This window comes from Myiozetetes cayanensis, unplaced genomic scaffold (assembly GCF_022539395.1).
Source record: "Myiozetetes cayanensis isolate MyiCay16 unplaced genomic scaffold, myiCay2020 scf1, whole genome shotgun sequence".
NCBI classification, from domain to species: Eukaryota; Metazoa; Chordata; class Aves; order Passeriformes; family Tyrannidae; genus Myiozetetes; species Myiozetetes cayanensis.
In genome coordinates, this window is record NW_026086604.1 from 30,606,983 (window position 1) to 30,632,176 (window position 25,194).

A 25,194-nucleotide genomic window follows, 5' to 3' on the forward strand; every position below is an offset into this window, starting at 1 on the left:
ACTAATAAGTAATTTTAACAGTGTATTTAAATTTGGAGGATGAGAATCAACATTACCGTCTTATAGGCATGATAGGATTATGCAGAATGTCTAGTGAGTTTTCATGGGAGAATTTTTAATATGCATGACTAAAATAGTTGAACTGCAGGGGAGTATATTATTTTGATAATGCTCAGATGTATGTAAAGTGATTGTATATGATCAACAGTAAACAGAAAACCAGACTGAATTGGCTGTTATTACCATAGTAAAACATATTTCCCAAGGAGTTATTTTAGCTAATTTTCCAATGAAATCGGAAATTTTATCCAGTCCAATCCTGTGGAGTTGCATCTGTGGTGTAAACAAAAGGCTGGGATTTGTCATGAGAACTTTGACAGGTATTTTCCTGCGTTGTGAGTTTTCCTTTGTAGCAACTTGTTCTTTCAAAAAACTCACAGACGGCTTTAGAAACTGTTTCGATAATAGAAAGAATGTATACTGGTGTCTTGCATGTTTCAGTTTGAGTTGTTACCTATGAGTTGCCTTCAATGCATATAGAGCCTTTCAAAATACACGTCTCATCTACATGCCCAGTATCTGCTCTGTCTTGTTTGATAAAATAAATCAAAAATATTAATAACTTTATTTCAGACTAATATAAAAGAAAGCAAATGGTAAGGAAAAAGTCATATTTCCTTTCTTGTTTCTTTGTTTTTTACGCTCCTTTACCCTCTGCTTTTTCCTCTACTCCCTTCTTCCCTTTTTATTTCCCTCTGCCCTTTCCCCCATTTTAAAAACAGTTTTTTTCAATCACTTACTGAAAATTGAGTAGTTTTGCAGGATGGAAAAAAAAGCAGGAGTAAGTTTCCTTTAGAACTTGTGAGTATTATCCTGAGTATTAGCCATGAAGGATTGTTTGAGAGTGGTGTGGTAGTATTCTCTTGCTCCTTTGGAGATTAGTGCAGTGTTTCTTCAGGCCCAGGACACTGTTTTTGCCCTGTGTCCTTCACAGTCACTGTGACTTCAGCTGTTTAGAAAGCAGAAGGCTCAGACCTCTATGAAAAGGGATCCTGAGTTTGATTCTTGACATTGCAGAGTATTATTCATCTTCTAGAGTTTTTTTGGCTTTGAGCATATTCTTAAAGGGAAAATCTGATAACAAGAGAAACAGGCTTTAAGAGAATTCATTAAAAAACTGTGTCATTTAGCACTGTAGTTTTGCTCCAAGAAAGGTGCATTGTATATGCACAGGTATCTTCTGATCAGGATGACATTTTGCATTTTTATTATGAAGTTGAATTCATCATAATTTCTTTCTCTGGAAAATATAAGAGTTGTTGTTGGTAGAAGTTTTTGAATAAGTACTTCATAAACATTTTCATCATTTGGCATATAAAGCCTCAGTGGCAGACTGGAAAATTGGTCGTAGCTGTTTTAAGGGTAGATTTATTTGAATTCCTTATGAAAATATTTTCAGAAATATTGACTCCTTTTTGTTGGAATGCACATTTAGCTTATTTAGGATTTTTTTACAACAGCTGAACTTTGTATTGAAAAAAAAAGAAAAAAGTAGTAGAAGTAGAGTGTAGCTTGTTATTTGATATTTTTGAAACGACACAGTGGGCAAGTACTGGCTGCCTTCTATTTTTGTGTTCTGTCACCAGTAGATGGCTGTAGTTGCACTGATTCCCAGTAGCTGTGTTTCAGTCTGTTAGATAATTTCTATTAGATTTTTAGTTTTTAGGTCTCATTTTTAAGTTTTCAAGTCTTGCAAATAACACATTTTTTCTAACATGTAAGGTTCCTGAATGACTGCATATTACATCATGTTTGTTTCAATGACTCTTTGCCCTGTTTGTGGTTTTATTTAATGGTATTCAGCAGAAAGATACATTGTTCTTTAATCTTTATAATTCTTTAAGAAAGTGTCATAATGTATTATAAGTATTTTGGAAAAATAAATAACCAGCTTGATTATTACACTGACTTTCTCATTCATATGTGAAGATTAATCCATCTGAACTGCATAGAGAATGCACTAAGATGTCTAATTGTTCTTTCTCGTTGCTTGTGATTGAGTTGGGATCTATATTCCCATCCTTTAGGGAAATTGAAATGTCTTTTTAGTTGCTTCTTTTTAATTTAAGAGTAAAAAAACACAGTGTAGCTATCTCTTTGCAGCTTATCTCAGTCCTGCTTGTGTGTTTTTCAATATTTCTGGTTTAAGTGCCTTACTTAAATTGTTTGGTTTTTGCAGGCAGTATAACTCCAACTGTGGAGCTGAATGGTCTGGCGATGAAAAGAGGAGAGCCTGCCATCTACAGGCCATTAGATCCAAAACCAATTCCCAATTACAGAGCAAATTATAATTTCCGGGGCATGTACAATCAGAGGTTTGTACTTTTTCTATTATTTGATTTTTTTTTTATCTGTACCATGATGTTCTAAATATTCATGAACTTTGTAGGTTATTTCAGAGTAAAAATAAATTAAGATTTTGCTGAGGAGAGTCTCTGCAGTCTTACTTAGAAACATGCATGATCACCTTCTAAAAGAAGATGGATGCCCTAAGTTCATCACAAGGAATAAAGACATGTAAAGGCCACTGCTTTTATTTTGTTAATGTACATACTGGAGGTACATTCTACAGCCATGACACTGAGAAGGCAGAGCATTTTGCTTTCCTTTGCAGTGGTGTCATGTGATTAGAATTTGTATCATTAAAAATGAAGCACTCTTTTCTTACAAATTGGATATAAAATTGAAAGAGCTCCAATTTGAAAATTGGCTTGAAACTGTTCTCAGGTTTCTGGTTTTTTTGACTGCCCTGCTTGATCTCATTTCATTCATCCTCGCTGTTTGATTAGGAGAAGTCTTGTATTTCACAGTTTAGAAACCTATAATCAGAGATATGTTAATTTGCATCTGAAGAACTTCTTTCTCTGAGATAGGTTTTTTGCCACTTTTCCTTACTGATCAACAGACAGAACTGTATTAGATGAGGTCTTTTGGAGCTCCAAAAGTGAGACCAAGCATGATCTGTAAAATAAGAGAAAATGAAACAATACAAATCAGAATGTTCTAATCACGTTTAATCAGTGAAGAATGTTGCCTTTCATATAAAGCTTTGCTTAATGGATTTCCTGTACGTTTTTGTGCATCTCATAATTATCAAAAGGAATGAGGTTATAAACTCTGGTTTGGTTTGGTTCAAAATTAGCCTTTTATTGGAAATTGAATCTACAGCAATCTTTAAAAATTAAGGAGTTTAAAATGAAAAAGCAGCATTTCAGAATTCACTAAGGAAAATATTTAGGTGGACTTAATTCTATTTTACTTTTCCCTTGATTTTTAAATCATAATAACTTGTTAAGTATAGGGTTTTAACATTTCATTCTGAGTTGTTTTGGTTGTTGTGGCTTTTGGTTTTGTTTGTTTGTTTTGGAGTTTTGTGTTTTGTTGTTGTTGTTTTTGTTGTTGGGTTTTTTTGTTTGTTTAGTTGGTTGGTTGTGGGTTTTTTTATAGCAGCAATACCTACAACTGCATTATTCTGGAATATATAATAACCTGGAAGAACAATGTGACCTGGAAGAAAACCCTTTCATTACTCTACAGTGCCTGATAATTGTATCACTTGCATTATATTTCTCATCACTGCTGACCTGAGTCTCTACTTATACATGTGGTTTAAAAAGCTAATTATGGTGCTTGAAATGAGTTTTGTTAATATTTAGAAATCATTTATTTGAATTACTTTTATAGTGAGACTAGTTTGACTAACAGATTTAAATGCTAGACTGGAAAAAATGCAAGATAGTTAAAGACATAAATTGGGGAATTCTGGAATTTGAACTTAGTTGTGGAAAGATATTTGTGGAAGCAAAACACTCAGCAGTTAATAACGCTTAATATTTTATTTCTTTTCACAGAAAATGATTAGTACATCTAGTTCAATCTATAAGTTTGCTTCTCTGGAAACTTTCATGAGAGGTGTGTTTTCGTGTTAGGGTAAAACGATACATGAACTTTATTTTTCTGGTTACATTAAGTAGCCAAGGGCATTTGATTTTTCTGATCACAAAAAAACCCAGGCTGGGTGGGATAGAAGGCCCGAATCTCTGTTTGCCTTCTTCATTGTGCTTATTTGGGTACATTTACCCATGCAGGATGGCTAATAATACTGTGTCTAGTAAATTGATACATAACTAAAACTAAGTAGTAAATAACTAGTTAGTAAAAAAAGTAGTAAATAACTACTTAGTAGAAAACTAAGTAGTAAATACCTGTCCATCTGCATAAACACATGCCCCCCATGCGTACACCAGCTCACACACAAGTACCAAGAGGCAAACAGAAGAATGATGCCATATAGTGCTGTTTGGGGACTCTTGTGCTGGAAGTAATTGTTCTGTGTCTTGTTTTGGATTGGGACATTTTTGCCCATTATGATCACAGTAAGAAAAGCACTTAGATACTGTAAGGCACTATTTAAAATGACATTTATTAGAGCTGCCAATATAAGAAGAGAATAGTGCAGGTAATCCTCCAGCCCTTCAGATGCTGAGAGCCCTGAGTGGTGTGGCATCTAACAGGACTGTGTCCCACGTGCATCATGCCATGTAGACCTCAGCCACAGCAGAGAGTCTTCCCTTCCTGATCATTTGGACTCTTACAGGATTTTCTTACAAGGAGATAACCCTGTTGGGAATAGTCAGGAGTGATGGTCACATGAGAACTTCCCGCTGTGCGGTTAGATAAAGGCAAGACCATGCAGGTGGAACTGAGGGGGAGCTGTCCAGGAGCCCACATCTTACCACAAGTCTGTCCTGTGGCTGAGGGTTTTGTGCAGCACAGCCCTGTCCTGCCTCATGAGCCAAGCTGGGCATGGGCCCTGCCAACTCAGCACAGCCCATGTGGCTCAGTGTGGGTCGCTGGCTCTACCGTGGGCAGGATCCTGCATCTCTTCAGTCAGGATTGCTGTGCACCCACTCACCCTCACCAGAGGAAAGTCTGGAGGCAGATTCTGGATCTATGACAATAGCAAGTGAAGTTCCAAATAGGAAGCACATGCTGTAGCACTGCATTATGTTCATATGGTATAACATGCTGTATTTATTTTCTTCTACTGCCATGTTGTACTTAGCATTAGTTTACAGATTTTTGGAAGTGGGGTAGTAGAATAAAAGTCTTGTTGTAATCCCTGAGTAAATGGAGACTGTGTAGACTGCTGAAAACAAGATTTGAAAATTATTATGGTGTAAGAAGTATTTTTCGTTTTTGTCAGTTTCTGACTGTAGATTATTTTCTCTGATTAAAACAGATACAAAGTATGTTAAGTAAGTTGGAAGCTTAGTCTGTTATACTTTGAATTCCCTGTACTGATATCCCTTTAAAAAAATGTGCTTTTCAAATAGGTGAAGATACAGATTAAGTATAGGATATTGCATTAGGGAGACTTCTGTTCTGGCAAGACAAGTAGCTTGAGGGAAAAATAAAAAGTATTAAGTTCATTCCAGGGCATATCTTTAGACCAGTTAAATCTAGTGTTTCAAGTGGCACAAAAGATCCTTTTCAGTATCTCATGGAAATGTGATCTGAGAACCGCTATTTGAATGCAAAATTGACGACTGGATTCCATGTCAGGCTAAGATGATTTATGTTGAAGTGTCAGTGATTCCTTCTTCTTCATTTGTCCCTAGCCTTTGTGTCCTTGCAGATTTTCTGTCTCCAGCACTGGAAGTTGAGCTGCTTGGAAATTAATCAATTTTTTTGGGGGTGGGGGGGAAAGGAGAAGTTACTCCTAGACATACAACTGTACTTAGATACCTTCTCACCTAGACACACGAGAGCTTGTGCCCTCACCAGAGAGGGGGCATATCTGGAGATTAGGGGCAGCTTAGGTTGATCTAAGCATGTGAAGGACTACTCTCACATGCAGTGGAGCATATTTGTATAGACAGTGTGTTGTACAGAGGATGTTAAAACAGTTTTACATACAAACATGCAAAGATCCATTTGCAAGATCTGCAGCTGATGGCATAAATTCATACTGAAGGTGAAAATTACATTCACAGAAAAAAAGAAAGCAAACAAGTGAGAGGGAAAAAAGGAAAAGGGGGAAAGTTTTCCAGTGGTCAGCTTGGAAAGCAAGTTGAGAAATGTCCCAAATGAGCATCCTCATCTAGGTGTTCTTTCCAGTGCAGAAAGTGTTCCTCGTAACACCTTCCTCTGTGGTTTTCATCAGGACATGCTCAAACTACCTGTTGCTTACAAAGCTGATAGTGCTGCATGAGGGCAGGTGTTGAATGCTAGTTGCTTGTAGAGCTTGGTGCATGCGTGTTACTGGGCATTGTAATGTACATCAAAAGCTACTGCTGAGGGATAGGAAAAGTATAGTATAGATACAATGCTGTTGACACATTGGTGTTTGCAGAAGTGCCTTGAGAATAACAGCATGGGAAGAACTGCAAGGGAAAGGTGAGGCTAGGGAAATTCTGGAAAACACTGACCAGGTGGCTTAGGTGAAGTGTTACAGAACTGCAGGTGGAAGGCAGGCTACAGAATTGCACATGCAAAACTCAACAAGGCAGAAAAACATTTAAGGCCATGTGTTATACCAGGGTAAGGTGTTAGCCTTGTAAGTCTCTTCTGTGCTCAGTTGGGAAGTGCAGGGTAAGTCATCTCCCTTCTTAGGGGTAGATAAGTAAATAAAATATGGTCCAGCTAGGAACTGGAGGAGATGTGGATGTTTTAACCTGACTCTTCACTCAAGCTACTGAATGCAGTACTTCCTAGCTTATTAACAGCATTGGGTCATTGCCATTACACTGCATCTTGCCATAGGCTGATAAAGTCTGTGTGATGCTGAGCAGAATCATGTGAACTTACCAGCTTTGGTCCCTGGTAGTTTTGGTATCTGTATGCTGCAGTTCAGTTCACTGTGTAGATAAAAACTTCGAATTATCTCACTCTGATGAGACAGCTTGGGAGTCTTCTCTGGATTTTCTTTATTGAAGTAAAATCCATGCAACCTTGGTAAGTGGAAGTTTGATGGCCTCTGCTAAGGCAGAACTTTAAAAAAAGCTGTCATCCCTGAATCCAGCCATGTTAGACAACTTCTTATTAACAAAGGTTTCTGTACTCCTAAAAGAGATTATAATAGAAGAAAGCACTCTAAAAGAGATTATAATAGAGGAAAGCACTGCTTAGGCACTCAAAATTTACCAGTTATATACTACCGATTTAAAGCCTCACAGGTTGGAGTTTCAAACAGTTTTGCAACAAAGGTACATGAAGACCTTTCAGTTCAAACACTGTATGTTACAGAAAAGCTAAAAATGGTGAATGTTGCATTTTGCATGGTTTCTTTTATCTAAGAAGCTTTACAGGCTGACTCTGGGGAGGGAGGTGCCGCTGCTTTCAGGGACAGTTTGCTAACTGATTTAGCTTGCGTGTTTGTCAGCACACCATTTGGCAGGATTCAGTAGAACTGGCACGCTACTTGAAGAGGCCAAGCTTTGAAACAGCGGGTCAAGTTTGAGAAATATTGGCAGAGCTGAGGGCAAAACATGTGTGTACTCTCATATCTGTAGCCAATGCTAGAACCCGTACTCCCTCGCATCTCTGGCTTAAACACAGTTGGCTTAAACCATGTAAAAAAATTAAAAACATGGCTGTTTAAATTAGACCAATTAAACAATAAAATAAGGTATTGAGTCCAACTACAGGGTCATCCAGCTTGCCTTGTTACCATTGAATGCTGGTTTGTTTTATTGTAAGTTATTTTTTTCTTTGGTTAGAATTGAAGAGAGTCATTCCTGAAGTTTAATTGTCCTGCAGTATTTTCCATTATAGAATGTCTGTAAGTGACAAAACAAATTATATCTTACAGACTTACCTAAACTAAGTGTTTTCAGCCAAGAAATAAAGCCACTACAAACTAAACAGCAGCTTTTGATGTTTTAGTATGGAAAATAGCGTTAAAGAGATCATAAAACTCAAGCCTTGTGTTTTGGGAAAAATCAGAAGTTATTTTCTTATTATATAAAATTCCTTAAAATGTGTCTTACCACAATCTAGAGAGCTTGAAAAACCTTTATTAAAAAAAAAAGGCTTTCAAAATTAAAAACACTTGTGAAATATAGGAACAAAGGAAATACAAAACAATGACAAGCTAAAGAACGGAAATAAAGTAATTAAAGCAGTTTCTTGCTTGGTTTTGAGGAATTTGGATGGTGTGATAGTTCTTCAAGCATGTCACGCAAAGTGGTGGTGTCCCTAGGATAAACTACAGCTTCTGTGCGCTTGGACAATTTCTGCTGCACTGAGCATTCATCTTAGTCTTGTCTTTGGTTGTTTTTCCCTGTATACATGTTGTATGCTACAGATTAAGGTAAAGACTGTCCCCTTTCTCCTTAGTGCACTGGGGAGAGTGCATAGACCATTCCTCCTTTTTTTTCTCTTCACAGCCCTGTCATTCCATGCACCTTTTATTTTGATGTTAATGAATGATCTTTGCAAGTCCAAACTCAGACCCAAAAAGCAGCAGCATATTCTTGCCTCTTTTTGAGCCACCTACACTTACCGGGCAGTAAGCACAGGACATCACCCTACCTGGGCAGGTGGTTCCTACCTACTGGCTGGGCAGCTCACCTGCTGGGTACTCAGTTGCTTCATGGAACTGCTTGCTTAAACTTAGTTGCTCCTGAAATTACTGGTCCCTGTGGACCAGCCTGAATACTGAACAATTGCTTTAAAGATGAGGGATAGTAAAAGAAAGTTTGAGGGCTGGTCTTTGGCCAAATACATCTGCAGCTGCTAGCTTCGTAGTGGACCAACATGTTATCCAATCTAACGATCAAAGGGAGAATAGACTGTGTGATTATTGGATAAATTACTAAAATTGTCAGATTATATTAATAAAAGATTGTGTGGTGAAAGAATGGAATAAAATGAAAAGCTTATTTCTTCTGTGAATGCTGAGTTAAAGATTTAATATGCATATTAAAGGGAAAAAGATTTGAGGGAAGTGTTACTTGACATGCGTGCATAGCGATGCAGTCTAAATCCTCACCCAACTTCATTTGTTTCACGAAAGTTACATAGTCCTATGAGGGAAAAAAAGGAAAATCTATCCAGAAGAACAGCTGTAGAAGCCAAATTTTGAAGTGAGTGGGTTGCACTGCAGGAGACAATGTAAAATCTGTTGAGACTGTCATCTCCAAAAGTGCACCTGCAGTTAAACAACCCAATTATCTAATTTACAGGAAGAGAATGAAGTCTGAAATTTTCCTGACTTTTAGGTGTTCTTCTGTGCTGCATGAGCACCCTATTTACCTTCTAGCAGAAGACCTTCCTCTGCATGGAGAGCCTCATCCGTTTGTTTGGGGCACAAATAGTCCAGCACGTAAAGGATAGTTGGATCTGAAAGACTTTGATCTAGTATTGATTAAATCGGCCAGTAGCCTGGAAAATGTAAAGTTCAGATTACTCCATGGAGACTTTTCATGACTCTAGGCACATGATTAGCCTATTATCTGTTGCTGAATTCCAGTTACTGAGGCTTTCTGCTGGGGCTTGCTGCAACAGAGGAGATTTTATGCACAGCTGTGTATAAAGCAGATTTTTTTCCCAAGCATATATACTGTGGCAGATGTGAGGACACTAAGTTGCCTAAACATAGGCCTCTAGTGCCACTTGAGACTTTGTGGGGTGTTTGAGACATTCCCATGGGACCAGTGGATTTGGCAGAAGACCTAGAGAAGACCTTTATTTGAGTGGCAACTGAAGGTCAGGCAAGATACCGTAGAGCATTTCAAATGGCCCTGCATAGCTAAGTTCAGGCAATTGAAGGAATCCCTAAAACCGACGTTCAGTCATCATACCATTTCATTTAATCCACTAGGACTCCAGCTATTCATGGGAAACTTGTCTGTTTCATGGATCAGTCCCGTGTCACATCGCGTGGATGTTTTAGGTACATGATTGCATCTGAAATGGTACTGTGTGCTTGTGTTCAGGCAGTTAGGTGCAGTTCTTGACAATGGGGGTGGGATTCAGATCCAAGCTCAGATGCCTTTCAAATAGTCTCTGTCTGTGCATTAGAAACTCAGTCTCCCATTATAACCATTGTAACTAGTCAGAGCAATCACTGGTCTAGAATGATGTTTGTCATGCCTTAAACTAGATTGTCTACAGATCTCTCCAGAGCTTCACTTTAATAGCAACTTGGTTTCTACACATTAACCAAATACCTAAATTTGGGCATCTGGATCTAGAGCTGAATCCTACACTGAGAAATAATCCTAAGATTTGTAGTCATTTTATGTACTATAGTGGAAGTCATTTGACTATCACAGTGGAAGGACTGAAAAAACATAAAAATCTCTCCCCAGAGAGCAGAAGGCAAGAAAAGTATCAGAACAACAAACTCTTTAGGGACATATCTGTGTAATAACAGTTTTAAGGAAAGGCAGGCATGCAAATACTAAAATGTTTTTGATTGGATAAAGTGGTATTTTACTACAAAAATCTATTTGGCTGTGGAGACCAGTGCCTTTGCTTCCAAGCTGAAGTGGACTCTCAGTTTTGGAGGCTGTTGTGTTGAATTGGTTACAGGAGAGTAAATCAGGAGCAGTGTAGGGTGCCACTGGGATTTTTACTTCACTACATTTGTCAGCTTCAGACCTCAGCCATAGGTACAACATTCCGCCCCTAAAAAAACCAGAAAGAGTCAGAGGTGCTTTGCCTGCATTTCCAGGCAGTGTTGCAAAATGTTGTCCTTAAAATTTGCATTTTAAGGATGAAGAGGTGGGATAATAAAGATGTTTACTGACTGACTTTGCAGAAACTCCTTTCTGCATTCCTTACCGTCCTCCCAACAGTTTGGGCAAAACAACTTTGAGGAAATATTAAAAACTACTTGGAAATAGAAATTAAGATTTTGGTTAAATAGGTTGTATCTCCTTAAATACACTGTCATTTCATCCTGAACAACAGATGTGGATTTCAAAGAAGGGAAGTAAAGAGTAGTCCAAAGAGTAATGCATATGATCAGATTAACAATTTAATAGTTCAGCTGGAAATGGCTGATTTAACCATTAGGTGGCAGCATGAATTTGTGGAAGAATTTCTCAGCAGAATCATTCTTTCAAAGAAAGTTGCCTTTTTCTATCCTGAACCTTTTCATGACTTAAAAATATCATAATTCCAGCATAAATCAATTAAAACCAGGTTTTCTGCAAGGCTTTGTGTCACTATTTTCTTCTAGTTTTCTTCTCCTATAATAATTGAAGCTGTAATGCAGTAACTTCAATGGCAGATTTCCTTTTCTATGTAAATCTAGTGTGAGTAAAAGGTGCCAGTTTACGAGACAATTGAAGTGTTTGGTTTATCTGCGCAAAGCACGAATTTTGTGTTTCATCATATTCATTCTTCAGGTTTAATCTGAACATATTTCCCTAAAGATAAGACTGAAACGTGGCCTCTAAACCTTCAGTCTGTTCATACTAATGAAGCTTTCCGATAACTTGAACACCTATCCACTTGGAAGGAACTGAGATTGCCAGCTGATAGTTGATTCAGTTTTGTACATTACCAGTTAAGATAGGATTCAGATCATATCTTAAAGCAAAGTCTCGTACATCACCCTTTTATTTCCCTGCTAGTGTATCGACATTATGGTGTAATAATCCACTCACAGACTTTTAAATTAATTCTTTGTGTTCATCTCCTGCATGCTGCATTTCACTTCCCCTGGCCTGTTTGTTCCCACTCGTTGCCTGCCTCCCACACAGACATATTGTTACAAGAAAAGTGTTGAGTACAGCTGTGCTAGGATTTTTCTTTGCTAGTATCTGTTTCTAGGAAAGGAAAAGGGAGAGAGTCAGTCCATTTCCTGTTGGTTTAAAACAGCAGAAACATCTGTTTGTCGTAAGATAGTTTTCCCAAAAGAACAGTGGCAAGGGAGCTTGCAGGTGATGAGCTTTGCCATTGCCAGTAGCTATCAGTTTAGACAATAGTGATCAGTATGGTTGGCTTAAAACAAATTAAGATTCCTTAAATGACAGAAGATATTTATTCCTGCAGTAAATTTTTTAATAGCTAATGTTTAATTTCTACAGTGTTTTAAATCATAAAAATACATAGCATATATCAGGGACCAGAAAACCCAGATTCTGCTATGGAATCTATAGATTCCATTAAATTCTGTCCAAGAAGTGATTTTTCTGCAGTTCCCTTACCCTGTTATCATGAATTTCCACAGTGCGCACAAAATGGTGTTGGGTGATGTGTCCTGGCACAGTGTGCCTATAATCCTTCTGGTAAATGCATCCTGTCACTACCATCCACTGCATTAATGGGTGCATTTAATTTATCAAGGATCAATAAAATATATACTCTTGAGTGTATTTACAGTATTATATTGACAGCTGTTAAAATAATGTTATGTAGGCTAAAAATCAAGCTGACAGAATAGAGAGAAAGATTTGCAGGTAGTATTCTCAGTACAGCATCTCTTCATTCTCCAAGTCAATGCACTTACCTGGTATCATTAAAATCTTTTTAGCCTTAATTGTAGAGCACCTAGATACTTCATCCCTCACCATGCCTAAAATGCGATGTATCAGGCATGACATTTTACACTCTTGCAATATTCTAAAGGGTCTTGTTCTCAAGATTAAGTAGTTTTGTCAATGACCTCTTGGCCCTATTTATACAGGAGCTACTAAGCCCTAATACTTTAATCTTTTCATAATTAATATTTTTATTTCTTTTCTTTCAGGATACAGTGACCTTCCCAGACCACTTGTTTTCTTACTCTGTCTGCTAAGAGGACCGCCCTTTCTTTTTGTGGTCCTTGGCTGATGTTCTGACTATGTCTTCTGAAGCTTCTTTCAGTGAACAGGGTTCTTTTCTTTAGGTTTTCAGCTTCTTCAGATCTTTCTCTGGAGCTCTGGCTCCAGATGTGTCTTCAAGTTTCAGATGTGACTTTTCATGTTCTCACATAGGCTGAAAACATAAAGCGGTGGAATACAACCCTTATCTTTGCTTTTCTAATGTCTGTCTTTCAACACTACTCTTCCATTTGAGAAACTTCCTGTAAACCTTCAATCCAAAGATCTTCAGAGCCAACAGCCTGTCCCAGCACCTTGTGAATCTCTTCAGTTTGTTGGCTTTGCAGCTCACTGGATGTTCTCTCTGTAGACCTCCCTTGAAAACAGTCAGCTTTCCTTTCAGGATATAGACAGAAGACTAATCTTCTGTATAAAAACAAGCACTGATTCAGAGTGCTCCTCCAGGAGCAGGAATATTTTGGGTGTGTTTCATTCTTTCCACACAGTTAGCTTTTTATTCACCCTTATCTTTTTCCTGTATTTCTGCTGAACTAAGGATATTTCAGTTGAGACACCTGAGAGATGGTGGGTTCAATGGAAACAAGCCTATGTGGCCTCCCTTCTTGTTACAGCCTTCCTGTTGTGTCCAGAACCTGAACACTGGTTACCAGTAAATATGTTCTCTTTCCTTTGCCTGCTCTGTTTGGTAATGACGGAGATGAACTGCTGCTAGAGCTCAAACTTTACTTTGAGATGCTGCCATAATTTTCCTGAGAGAAGCAAGCAGAAAGAAGGTTAGTGGCTAATTTTTAACAGTTTATAACTGCAGTAAGATCTCACTAGAATTGTAACTCTTTCCTTACAAGGTCTTTGTTGCTTTTGAACTGACAGTTCTACCACAAATTGATAAAGTATTAACTATTGTGAAGAAAGGTTTTCAAGTTTCTTTTATAACAGAATATATGGATGCTAAACGCAGAACTTTTAATCACTATGTTACGGTTTCTTTTCAAATGTTATCTATAATAGTGATTTTAGTGGGTGATTGTGTTCTGTGAAAGAACAGTTTATATCTCTTCTTAAATTCTAGTTCTTAGGATCTTCTGAGGATCTGCTTGTCTTTATAGGATATTTTAAAGAAGAATGCCAGTTTAAGTTGGTTTTTGGTGTCACAGAAAGGATACCTGCACTCACAAGTGCTCATCAGGTACTTTGGCACCACGATTTGTGTGGATTACATATGTTACTGAAATGAGGCTGAATCCCTCAGTGTTGTCATTAAAAGGGAAATCACCTCTGGACAAAAACCAACCAAAACTCTCTTAGCTTTGAGTTTCTGTTTTATGACAAAAGAGGAAAATGTGTCTAATCACCTTACTGATTTACATTCAAGTCTGACATCAGTGTCAGTGAAACAGAAATGAGAATTCTTAAGGATGTGGACATCAGTGGCTGAGCCTTGGTTTCCTTCAGTAAAGATAATCTCTATACTGACCTTGTTTACTAAGTCAAAGATCATATTAACCATTTTGCATATTAGGAAAAATTTCTTTTCCAAAGGGGTTGTCCAGCAATGCAACAGGTTGTCCAGCGAAGTAGTTGAGCCACCACCACAGGAGGTATTTTTAGAAGACATGTAGATGTGGCACTTAGGGATGTGATTTAGTGGTGGACTTGGCAGTGCTTAGTTAATGGTTAGAGTCAGTGTTCTTACAAGTCTTTTCCAATGTAAATGATTCTATGATTCCATTTTAATAGTCCTTGTTATCTCTGTCCTTCAAGGTTTTTTTTCAGTTCTTTTTTTCTAGAATAAAATTCCACCTCATCTTGTAAACATTTCTTACATTTCCTACCTTTTAGCAAGTCTGCAATCTTGTATTTTAGTGTGTTGATCCAATGTGATCTTTTTTTTATTAATATTCAGTACTAAATTGTGTTTATTGGACCAACTGAGACAAGGTGCTGTGCACTGGTGACCACCACTACTGTCATTGCATCACTTATGAGTTTTTATTAACAATGATTTTTTTATTACTTGTCAGTCATTGGTGTAAATCCACTATGCACACTAAAGTTTGAAACAGTATTATGTCTGCTATTCATGAGCAAGCTTTCTTAGGACATCTGCTCTATGTCTGCTTTTAAGTGGAAGGGAATTCAAAGCACTGAAAGACTTCACCACTGATTTTTTGGTTTCTAACCTTTTTGCCCCTTCCAAACTTTTCTATGGTTGATTAACAGACACATTCCCTTTCCCTCCCAGTTGTAGATAAAGCTTCTTTCCTTAAGGCCATCCACATTTGGGTCAGCATCCTGGTATGATGTGCCTGCCTTTCCAATTGCCCAAGCTCTCTCTAGCTCTCATTTCTTTTTGCAAGTCTGATGTAACAAATGGGAATATTTCTGCATAGAAGCCATTTTCAGATTGTAGAGCTGATAACTAGTGATGTAGGAGAGTGTGCATCCTCAGTTAACTGCACGCAGCTGCTGAGAGGTGGCTTGCTAAGTCAGAATTAAGTATTATTTTTCATCTTATTCTTACTTTCAGTCCTTTAATTGCCAAGTTTAAAGTGATAGGTTAAATTTTTTACTCATAATAATCCAATTTAATGTCTGTATGTTTACATTTGTCCAGGTGGGAAAAGAATGTAGCCTAGTACACACTAATTATTTGAATTGAGGTTAATTTGGATGTTGAGAATTATGCTGTGAGCTTTCTTTGGCCTTCTTCCTCTGTGGACTTTCAGGTTAATTAATTCCTGTGAAGTACTAGGCCTGAGATGATTTTGTTAGTTACATTTTTATTAGTGTTATATTACTGATATAAATACATGATAAAATGAAATGAGTGAGATTCTTCATTCTCTCATTTGATTAGTGTCTAGGCTGGCAAATGACATGATTTTTTTCTTGACATGAGTTTCTTATGTAAAAAGAAAATGATACTGTAGTCAGATATGCAGCATTGTTTATGTTCTTTTACTGTAATGGATATTTGGACGGCATTTTCAGTAACCACTCTGCGTGCTTGTAAAGATTAGTGAGTAATACAGTTCATGGGAAATTTTACGAGCTGAAGTAGATAAGAGTTTGAGATATTTGTCTTCTGGATGTCTGCTTTAACCTCTGAGTGTGCAGTGTGCATCACAGTTTTCATTATGTTTTCCCTTTTATTCTTATTGTACTTGGTTTTGTGTCATGGAAAAGAACCTCTTCTTTTTCCTTGTATTTATCTTTTCCTCCCCCCCCCAGCCCCCATCTCCATTTCAGCATTGTCCACTTGACATTTTCGAATGTCTTAAACTCCGAAGGCAGTGTTCTTTTTATGTTCTTATGTTATGTATGCTGTTTTTGTAGTCAAGGATAAGTTGAAGTTTTCTTGACCATTTTCATTACTTAGTTATTCAATTGATAGATGAAAATACTTCTTCAGAGGCACATAACATTTTGTTGTCTGCTATCTTCTTGATTTTAATTGTTACTTTTCACTTGTTTTTTTTTCTATCTTAGTCTTCAATGTGCAGTACTTCTGAATGTTCTTCTCATGATCCTTTTTTTCCTTGGGTTTTTCTCTTTTACTTCTTCTTAGCCTTTTTCTTTTTTCCTCACATATCTTTTGCACTAGTTTCTTTTTAAAAAAAAAAAAAAGGTATTTGGGCTGATTTTGACAAGTGCTTCATCTAAACGTCAGGGGTTTAGCTTGAAGGAGAGAGAGCAATAAAAGTGGAAGCAGAGACCTGAACTTACTGTTGATGGAAGTATCTCTGTGTAACTAGTGCTACATGGCTGCCTCAATATGTTTACTGTATTATTTGTTAACTTCATCCCTGACTGTTCAACTCTGTAAAGTCTGGAGCTTTCTGTTGGTTTCTCCTAATTACTTTTGATGAGCAACTGTTTTTTATTTCTTCGTGTACATATTTACTGTAAACAGTAAACAAAGTATGGTAAATGCAGAGAATAAATAATGAAATATTTATTTCAGTTGAATGTCTGTATTGAGCAGCTTGGAATTTAGGGAAATAGTGATGTGGCAATATTATCGTCTTGTCATCAGAAATTCTTCTGGGAAGATTCCACATTAGATAATGTTATGTTAAACTGAATCCTCCTCCCTCTTGTTTTTCACTCAGGAATGTTTCGATATTGTGATCATGAAAACATGAGTCAATTTTGTTTTTTACTAAGTTACTTCTACTGCTTGGAGGAACTACATAGCCTCTAGCTTAGAAAAAGAAGGAAAAAAAGATAGGAAAGGGAATCATCATTAATATATAACAAAGTTTAAAAGAAAGTATAAATAAAAACATACAAATAAAAAAGGTATACAACTCAATGTGAAGTTACTGTATACTAAAAGTAGATTGTGTCTGACTAATGCGTTAACCTCACGTGTTATATGTCAACTTATTTTTTTAGGTAAAGAGAATAAAGTAAGTCTTATATTTGTGGGATTCAGTTAAGCATTTTATAGCATTAGATAAGGATAATATTTTCATTAAACTGAAGGAGATGGGGATTTGTATAAGAAATGCGGGGTGGGAAAGGAAAAGAAAAATAATCAGCAGTATTAAAAGTCAAACTAGGAGGAAGATTACTAAGTACAGTTCTTCTAGTTTTAGAATCAACATTTTAAATTATTTTTGTTAAGGGTGTTTGCTCAAAAAGTAGGAAAATGGTCATGAGATGGAGAAGGCTGTCATCTTTACACAGAAGATCAGGATAGTCAGGAAGAGCTGGATGATTTTCAGGGCTGATATATTAGAAATGCAATGAGACTAAATCTTTGAATTGTAAAATGTAAGATTAATAACAAAGGCACTGGTAATACTAACTTCGTTGTCACCTGTTGGTTATTCAGTTGGAAATCACAGAACAGGAGTGTTATATTCTTAACTATTTGGAAGATAGACTAAGAAGAACTAGTGTGGTTGAGTCAGTGGAGAGGCAAATGGGATTGTTATAATGTGTTGAGCAAAATATTTCTGGTAAAGATACATAAGTATTGCTATTACCCACAGCACTGTTAGCCTTTAGTATATTGTTTACCGCTCTTGGCTTTTATATTTAAGAACAGAAACAAGTACGGGGAAAGGCTGTGAAAGATTATCAGGATACTGGGTAGCCTTTTATAGAGGGGGCTTCTGAAATACCTTGACTTGTTCCCTTGCAAAGCAAAGGCTGTCAGGGATGGGAAAGCTCACCTTGGAGAGTAAACAACAAAAAAGTAAATAAGCTATAGAAGTTAAAATATAGTATTGACACAGAACAAAATAAAGTATGTAAAAGTGTAGCCAAGCTGGACATTAGGAGATTCCTAAGTATCAGCTCAGTTTCTAGATCATCCTCCCAGCAGAGGCAAGTAATCTCATTTGTTTTCTAATAGACCTTAACAGATAAAGAGGATTACATTATGCAGTTGCCTGCAACTCATGGATCTTGACTGCTTAATGCAGGATTTGCTTACATTCTTGCATTTGAAATAGAGAAGGTTTAGGGTTTCTATATCTTAAAATGGGAAGCATCTTTGTTATGTTTTCTTACTATTTTTATTTAAAAATGAGCAGATGCTTTTGAATCTCTTTCTTTTTCTTTATGTTTCCATCACACTGTTATTCTTTACATTTCTTACATAGTCTATTCTTTTGCTCAGGGATTTTCTACAAATAGGTCAAAATTGGTTTCATAACTGATCATAGCAAATATTAAACAGTGAGAAAATACTGAATCAAATTAAATTAAAGTTTTTTAAAGATTAGGATTATTTAACACCATTTTTCAAATGGAGAATAATCTGGGACAAGGATAGATGTTTTGGGTTTTTTGATTCTCATCTTTGTAGCTGTGAGGAGGTCAGCATTCAAATAAGGGATGTCTGTGGCTAAAAGTGATACATGTGCCTTGCTCACTTTACATTAAGAAAGTTTTTAGAGAATGTGAATGTAATCTGAAAGAGAACAGCCAAACTAATTCATCATAGAATAGAAGGGTCTGGGGTGGAAGGGATCTCAAAGATCATCTAGTTCCAACCCCTTGCCACGGGCAGGGACACCTTTCACTACACCAGGTTGCTCAGAGCTCCATCCAACCTGTCCTTGAACACTTTGAAGGATGGGGCATCCACAGCTTCTCTGGGCAATGACCACCAGCAGCCCCGAGTCCTTCTCAGGATGGCAGCTCTCAATCTGTTCATACCCCAGCCTGTACTGAGACTGGGCACTGCCCCAACCCAGGTGCAGCATCTTGTACTTGGTCTCATTAAACCTCATGAGATTCCCATGGGCCCATCAAAGAGTCCACCCATCCAAGCTGCGAGCAGACAGTTTTTCTAGGAGGATGCTGTGGGAGACAGTGTCAAAGGCTTTATTGAAGTCTAGACAGACTACATCCACAGCCTTTCCCTCATCTATTAAGTGGGTCACTTTGCCATAGAAGGAGACTAGGTTGGTTAAGCAGGATCTTTGTTTCATAAATCCATGTTGTCTGGGCTTGATCCCCTGGTTGTCCCCTGTGTAATGGCACTCATTATGATCTATGCCCAGAACTGAGGACAGGCCAACAGGCCTGTAGTTCCCCAGGTCATCCTTCTAGATGCTTCTTGTAGGTGGGCCTAACATTTGCTAATTTCCAGCTGGAACTTCTCCAGTTAATCAGGACTGCTGGTAGATGATTGAGAGTGGTTTGGGAAGTTCTTTTGCCAGTTCCCTCATTACTCTGGGGTGGATCCCATTAGGGCCCATAGATTTGTGAGTGTTTAATAGTGACCATAAGAGGTCACTAACCATCTCCTGGTTTATGGGGGCTTCACTTATCTCCCCATTACTAACTTTCAGCTCTGGGACCTGGCTATTCTGAGGACAACTGGTCTTGATATTAAAGACAGTCAAAGAAGGCATTAAGTACCTCTGCCTTTTCCTCATCCCTTGTCACTATACTACCCTCTGCATTCCACAAATGATGGAGACACTCCTTTACCCTCCTTTTGCTGCCAATGTATTGATAGAAATTTTTGTTTTCTTTAACTGTAGTGGCCAAATGAAGTTCTGTGTGGGATTTGGCCCTTCTGATCTTCTCCCTACATGACCTTGTGACAATCCTTACGGTCCTCACAAGTTGCCTGACCCTCCTTCCAGAGATGATAGATACTCTTTTCCCTAAGTTCCTGCTAAGTTCTCTCTTTAACTAGGACAGTTAAGAGGATTCCAGGATTCTCCTGGATTGCCTTCAGCTCACCATGCTACTTTCCCAGCAGATGTCAGGGTGGTTAAAGTCCGCCAGCAGGACAGGAACCTACGAGAACAATCCTTCCTGGAGCAGGAGCAAGAAGGCTTCAACGACAGGCTTTCCTTGATCAGGCGGCCTAGCCTATAGTAGACACGATTCAGAAATAATGGACTGTAGTTCTCGAAAGGAGTACTTGGAAAAGAGAGCCTCTTTGTTCCCAGGTGTTGTTGTGGACCTGCTGAAAGAAAGAAGATGCACTGTATGAAGACAAAAGCGACTATACTGGATGTTTCCTTCTTCACAACATAGAACTCACATCTGTGAGAAATGCACGTGGCTAATGGACTGCTTAGAGAAATAGGACATAGCCAGGGAACAGCTGCACTAAGCAACTTGCTCCCCTAGAGAAATTTCAAGTGCTGTGGAGAAAAAGTTATCCACAGCAAATGCTGTTTCCTACTCCTCTGCATCGTCTGTGTCTCTGTATCCCTCCACTCACAAAGCCCACAGCATTTTCCTGATTAAGCAGTGCCAGCAGGGCTGCCAGCTTGATTGAGTTCATATGGAAAAGGAGCCAGAGCGAAAAAGTGCAGAGAATGACCCTTTCAGCATTGAGCTGGCATCTGAAGAATGACTTTCGCATACCCTGTAGTATTTTGTATTTTAGTGGCCTTCATCTTGGCCAAAATGGTCCCAGTTCCTCTTCACTTTGCATTATGAAATGGGAATAGGGTAATACTTCCTATGAAACTTGTGTAGTAAGGAAATATGTGCTTATTTGTTCTTTTTTACATAGTTGAAGAATACGTTGACCATTAGAATTTAGACAAAACCTCACTGAATTCTTAACATGAAGCTAAATCTAAATAAAATTCCTGCTTTCTGTGAGTTGCAACTTGCACTTGTTTTTTTTTTTCCTTCTAAAAATAAAGCAACAATATTTATCAGAAACATTTATACCATTGAGGAATCCAGAGAAATGCAGGAAATGCAGTATGAACACATAACGTATGTACTAATACTTTATTTGTCTTTGTGTGAGTGGATTTGATGGCCAAAAAGGAAGAGGCCCCAAGGGCTCCTTAGTATGCAATTAATATTTTGGCTAGAAAAGCAGCAGATTGTTTCAGTATGCTTACATGTTATGACATCATATTCCAGTAAAATTATAATGAACAGAATTTTTGTTTGTCTCTGTGGCAAACCAAAATGAGTTTTCTAATTGTCAACAGACCTTGGTGATTTATTTAATTATAGTGGCGCCCGCTCACACCAACTTAGTTAAGGTCTGTCAGCATTTCTGTTATGAACCCCTATTTTTAGGGGTTTATAACTAGTTGTAAATATTTACTCATTGCTGAAACTTGGCATTCAAGGTCACAGTCATGGAGCAAATACCCTTTTTCATGTTGACTATTCTAAAGTGATACCAGTGGCATTAGCTAACAAGTAGATTCCTGATGCTCTGAAACTTAGAAGGAATAAAGGGAACCTGCTTTGCAGACCTTTTATTTGAGGAATCTTCTTAAGAATCTCAAATGTCCAGAAGAGCCAGATGAAAATGAGCTTGTTTTTAGAGGTTGTATGTAACTGATTGTGTATTATCCTTTATCACACTTTGTTTTCTTCCAATTGAATGTATCATTTCACATGTTCTTTGTTGTCTTCTAGTCTTATAATCTTCTGTCATTTGCTTGCATTTGTCAGCTTATGTTCTGAGGAGTGTGCCAGTATCACTTGAGAATTGCTTTTACATAAGAATTTTCTTCAAGGAAAATCCTAGCCTTTGTAGCTACCATGTAGAACACAGGGATATGCATGTTTTTTAAATGAAGATAATTTAAAAACTTTTAGAAACCTGTTGCGTCTGTATGTGACGTGTTACTGTTTGAAATCCTGACTCTTTCAGTTCTGTGGCAGAACAGAGTGACAGAGGACTGAGGAGTGTAGGACTGACATACAGGTTTTCCTGTGATTGAAAATATTGGGCTGGTATGTTATTGCATAATAATGAACAAATTCTAGATAATTATTTAGAAGATTGTAAATGTTTTCAGCCCTTTGTAGTAACTCATTTATAATGCATTGGGAAGGTTTGTTAATGATCAGTGGCAGATATATATTTTTACTTTAGCATGGGGTTGTTCTCTACATGAATGTACATCTTTAGGATGCAGAATCATTCATTATGAAAACTCAGTTTAATTGTCACACTGTACTTTCAGACTCTAATGTTATGATTAATTTGAGGCTTTTGTTAATACAGTCTCTATCCTCATCACTGAAAAGAGGAGGATGTTGTTTCTGTTTGACATGCTCCTTGTTGTAGAGAAGCCAGTAGACTTGCAGATTTAATCCCTTTTCTGAGGATTTCAGGTGCTCCTTTGCACTTTCCTGGCAATGTTCATATTATCAATGCTCTGTTAACTCTGCTTGAGGCCAAGCAGAGCAAGAACAGTTTAATCAAAACCATGTAAAAGCCTAATCAGTCTGCCAATGCCAAAGAGCTGCATGAGGCTCTAGAGCCATGGGCTGAATATCATTTTTCCATATTATCACATAAATAGCTCCCTAAACACTCTTTAAAAGAAAAGGTGGGAAGAGGGGGAGGGAAAAAGCAAAGGCCTGTTTTGGGATTTGAGTTTATAAAGTGGGTTAAGTTCATGTGCTTTCCTCCTTTGCATGCAGTGGAGGGAAAGGTAGGTCTAGTAACTCAACAGGAAACAGGAACTTCTGATGGATATTATATTTTCCCTAAATATAGGTAGTTGCTTACAGCACTACCACATTTCTTTTTATTTAAAGAAGATTGTGAAATAATGAGGTAGGACATGCTATCAAGGTGTCTACTGCTTTTGCATTATACAGCTTGTCCTGTACTAAACTGCATAACACATGCAGCCATTTTCAGGCTCTAGTTCTACATCTTCTGAGATCTTCTGGGATGGTGAGAGGATTGCAGGGAACTCTTCAGGGAACTTGAGGGTGCCTGCTGGTGCAGGGAAAGGAGAGCTACCAGAGGCTGTGGCTTTTAGCAAGATTTAGCATCTGCCAGTAAGCTGTCAGCTACTCCTGATCAAAAGCCGCATTGAGCTTTCCTTCCAGTTGTTTCCTGATCAGAGAGGGTCAAGCACCCTCTCAGCAGGTACTACAAAGAAACACATATGAGTGCAGGGCCTAGGACACCATTCCCAGAGAGAGCCAGCAGATGCAGCAGTTTGCACAGCAGTTCATACAGAAGGAAGTCAGAAACTCTGCTGAGGATGGTGCGTGTGTGCTCAGCAGTGGTGGTGATGCACCACATGACACGGTTCCTAGCACCATCTGGAGCAGCTCTCCCTTGTACATCAGAGACCTTGAGGCAGAACTAGCCCCAGAGCTGTTGCTGTTGCTAGGATTCATTGTGGACACTTAGTCATACTGTAAGGGGACATGTGGAGCATAGTGAGCATGACAACAGAGATCAGGTTTTTACAACTGTGGCAACTTCTTTGAGGATCAGTGCTTGTAAGAGACGGGATCCACCTGACCGAGTCGGGCAAGTATCTTTATCAACAGGTTGGCCAATTTGGTCAAGAGAACCTTAAGGTGACAGAGAGTGGAGTTAACCTATAACCAAGCAAGAAGTGATGGACCAAGTTAGTAGGCAAAAACCTAGGGGTGATGTTGGTGAGAGAGACCCTAAAACCAACTAAACAGGGCTGAAGGGGTCCCACTCCAGTTGTATGCACACAAGTAATTAAGAGCCTACAAGACAGTGTGATAGGGGAAATCCTTATACCCTATATCCTTTTTCATTTGAAAAACTGCCATTTTTTTGAGGTAAATCTCAGTCTGAAGCCACTGTACTTTCTATTGTAGATTTTGTCATATTGCTTGTGTCTTGATATTGTGTTCACTTTTAGAAGAAGAGGGAGGAAGGGGATGAATGCTCTACGTCAGAAGCAAAGAAGGACACAGTGGAGTGGGACAGAAGTTGACATTGTTGAACTATCTTGTTTCTTTGGTTTGACAGCTGCTTAGTTAACTAATGGCACCATGGTGTTTGAATTCCATTAGGCATGTAGGACCTTTGTAATTGTTTTCCAGAAAGAGTGGTCAAACACTGGAAGGTCGTCCAGAGATGTTGTGGAATCTTCATCCTTGAGGATATCCACAATATCCTGGGCAATGCCTGAACAAGACAGGATAATTTCAGAGCTTGACCATGCTCTGGGTGCTACATTGGACCAGATGATGTCCAGAAGCCTTTCCAACATGAGTTATTCTATTCATTTTATGAAAATGCTACATAAACAAAAACATTTCCAGGCCTTAATAATTCCCTGTGTGTTAAACTGTAAACAAGAAATCAAAGTAAATACCCACTTTTTGCATGTCATAAAGGCAATTTAGCTCACTCCTCCAAGGCCCTATAGCCAGAGGGTTGTTGGAGCCAGTGTTACAGTTTTACTTGTTCCACATAAAACGTATTTTTAGAATTAGGCACAAAGTTCAAGGACACTGAGACCAGAGTGCTTATTTGCAGTTGTTTGGTTTTGAAGTGTGCTACTCTCTGGTAAACTTCTTGTTTTACAGTCGAAATAAATGGGTTACAATGATTAATGAATATTCAGAAAGTCTTCATACCAAAAAAATCACCATCCATGTCCAGAGATGAAAGTAGGGAGAAAGCATTTAAAAAAAGATCCTTTAAGAGGAATGAGAAAAATGTAGTTCTTTGTTTGAATGAATCTAGTACTGTGTTTGAGTGAATCTAGTTTTGTTGTAATGAACCTTGCTTTTAGCCGTGCTTTTGGAATCCTGGGCTTTTTTACATTGCTGTAAAATATGGATGGGTTATTTGCTGGATGAGGACCCATTTCTGCTAGGTATATTCTCTGCCATCTGACTTTTGTTGCCCCTTAGGGCTGAGCTATGCTGCCAAGTTTCATGTGAGTGACCTCACAATCCTTCTTCCTCCGTGCCACTTGTCTGTGGGACAGAAGCAGTCTCCCAGGCATGGCTTCCACTGGAATTTTCGGTTCCCCTTAGGTTTCATCTTCCCAAGACTCAAAGCAAGAAGAGAGCAGAGCTGGGCTGTTGGGCTGATAAGCAGCAGAGCTCACTGCAGAGCCCTACAAGTGTAGGTGAGGAGGTGGTTTGTACGTGG

General features: G+C 38.2%; 1 protein-coding gene across 3 annotated transcripts in view; it reads left to right on the forward strand.

Moving 5' to 3' along the window:
* STAU2 (staufen double-stranded RNA binding protein 2) overlaps nt 1-25,194 on the forward strand; it is a 172,599-nt gene that overhangs the window by 25,762 nt on the left and 121,643 nt on the right. For all 3 annotated transcript variants that reach the window (XM_050314973.1, XM_050314964.1, XM_050314982.1), the window contains exon 5: nt 2,240-2,375. In XM_050314973.1, coding sequence (XP_050170930.1) covers nt 2,240-2,375 — 136 coding nt within the window. The remainder of the gene's footprint in view (nt 1-2,239; nt 2,376-25,194) is intronic.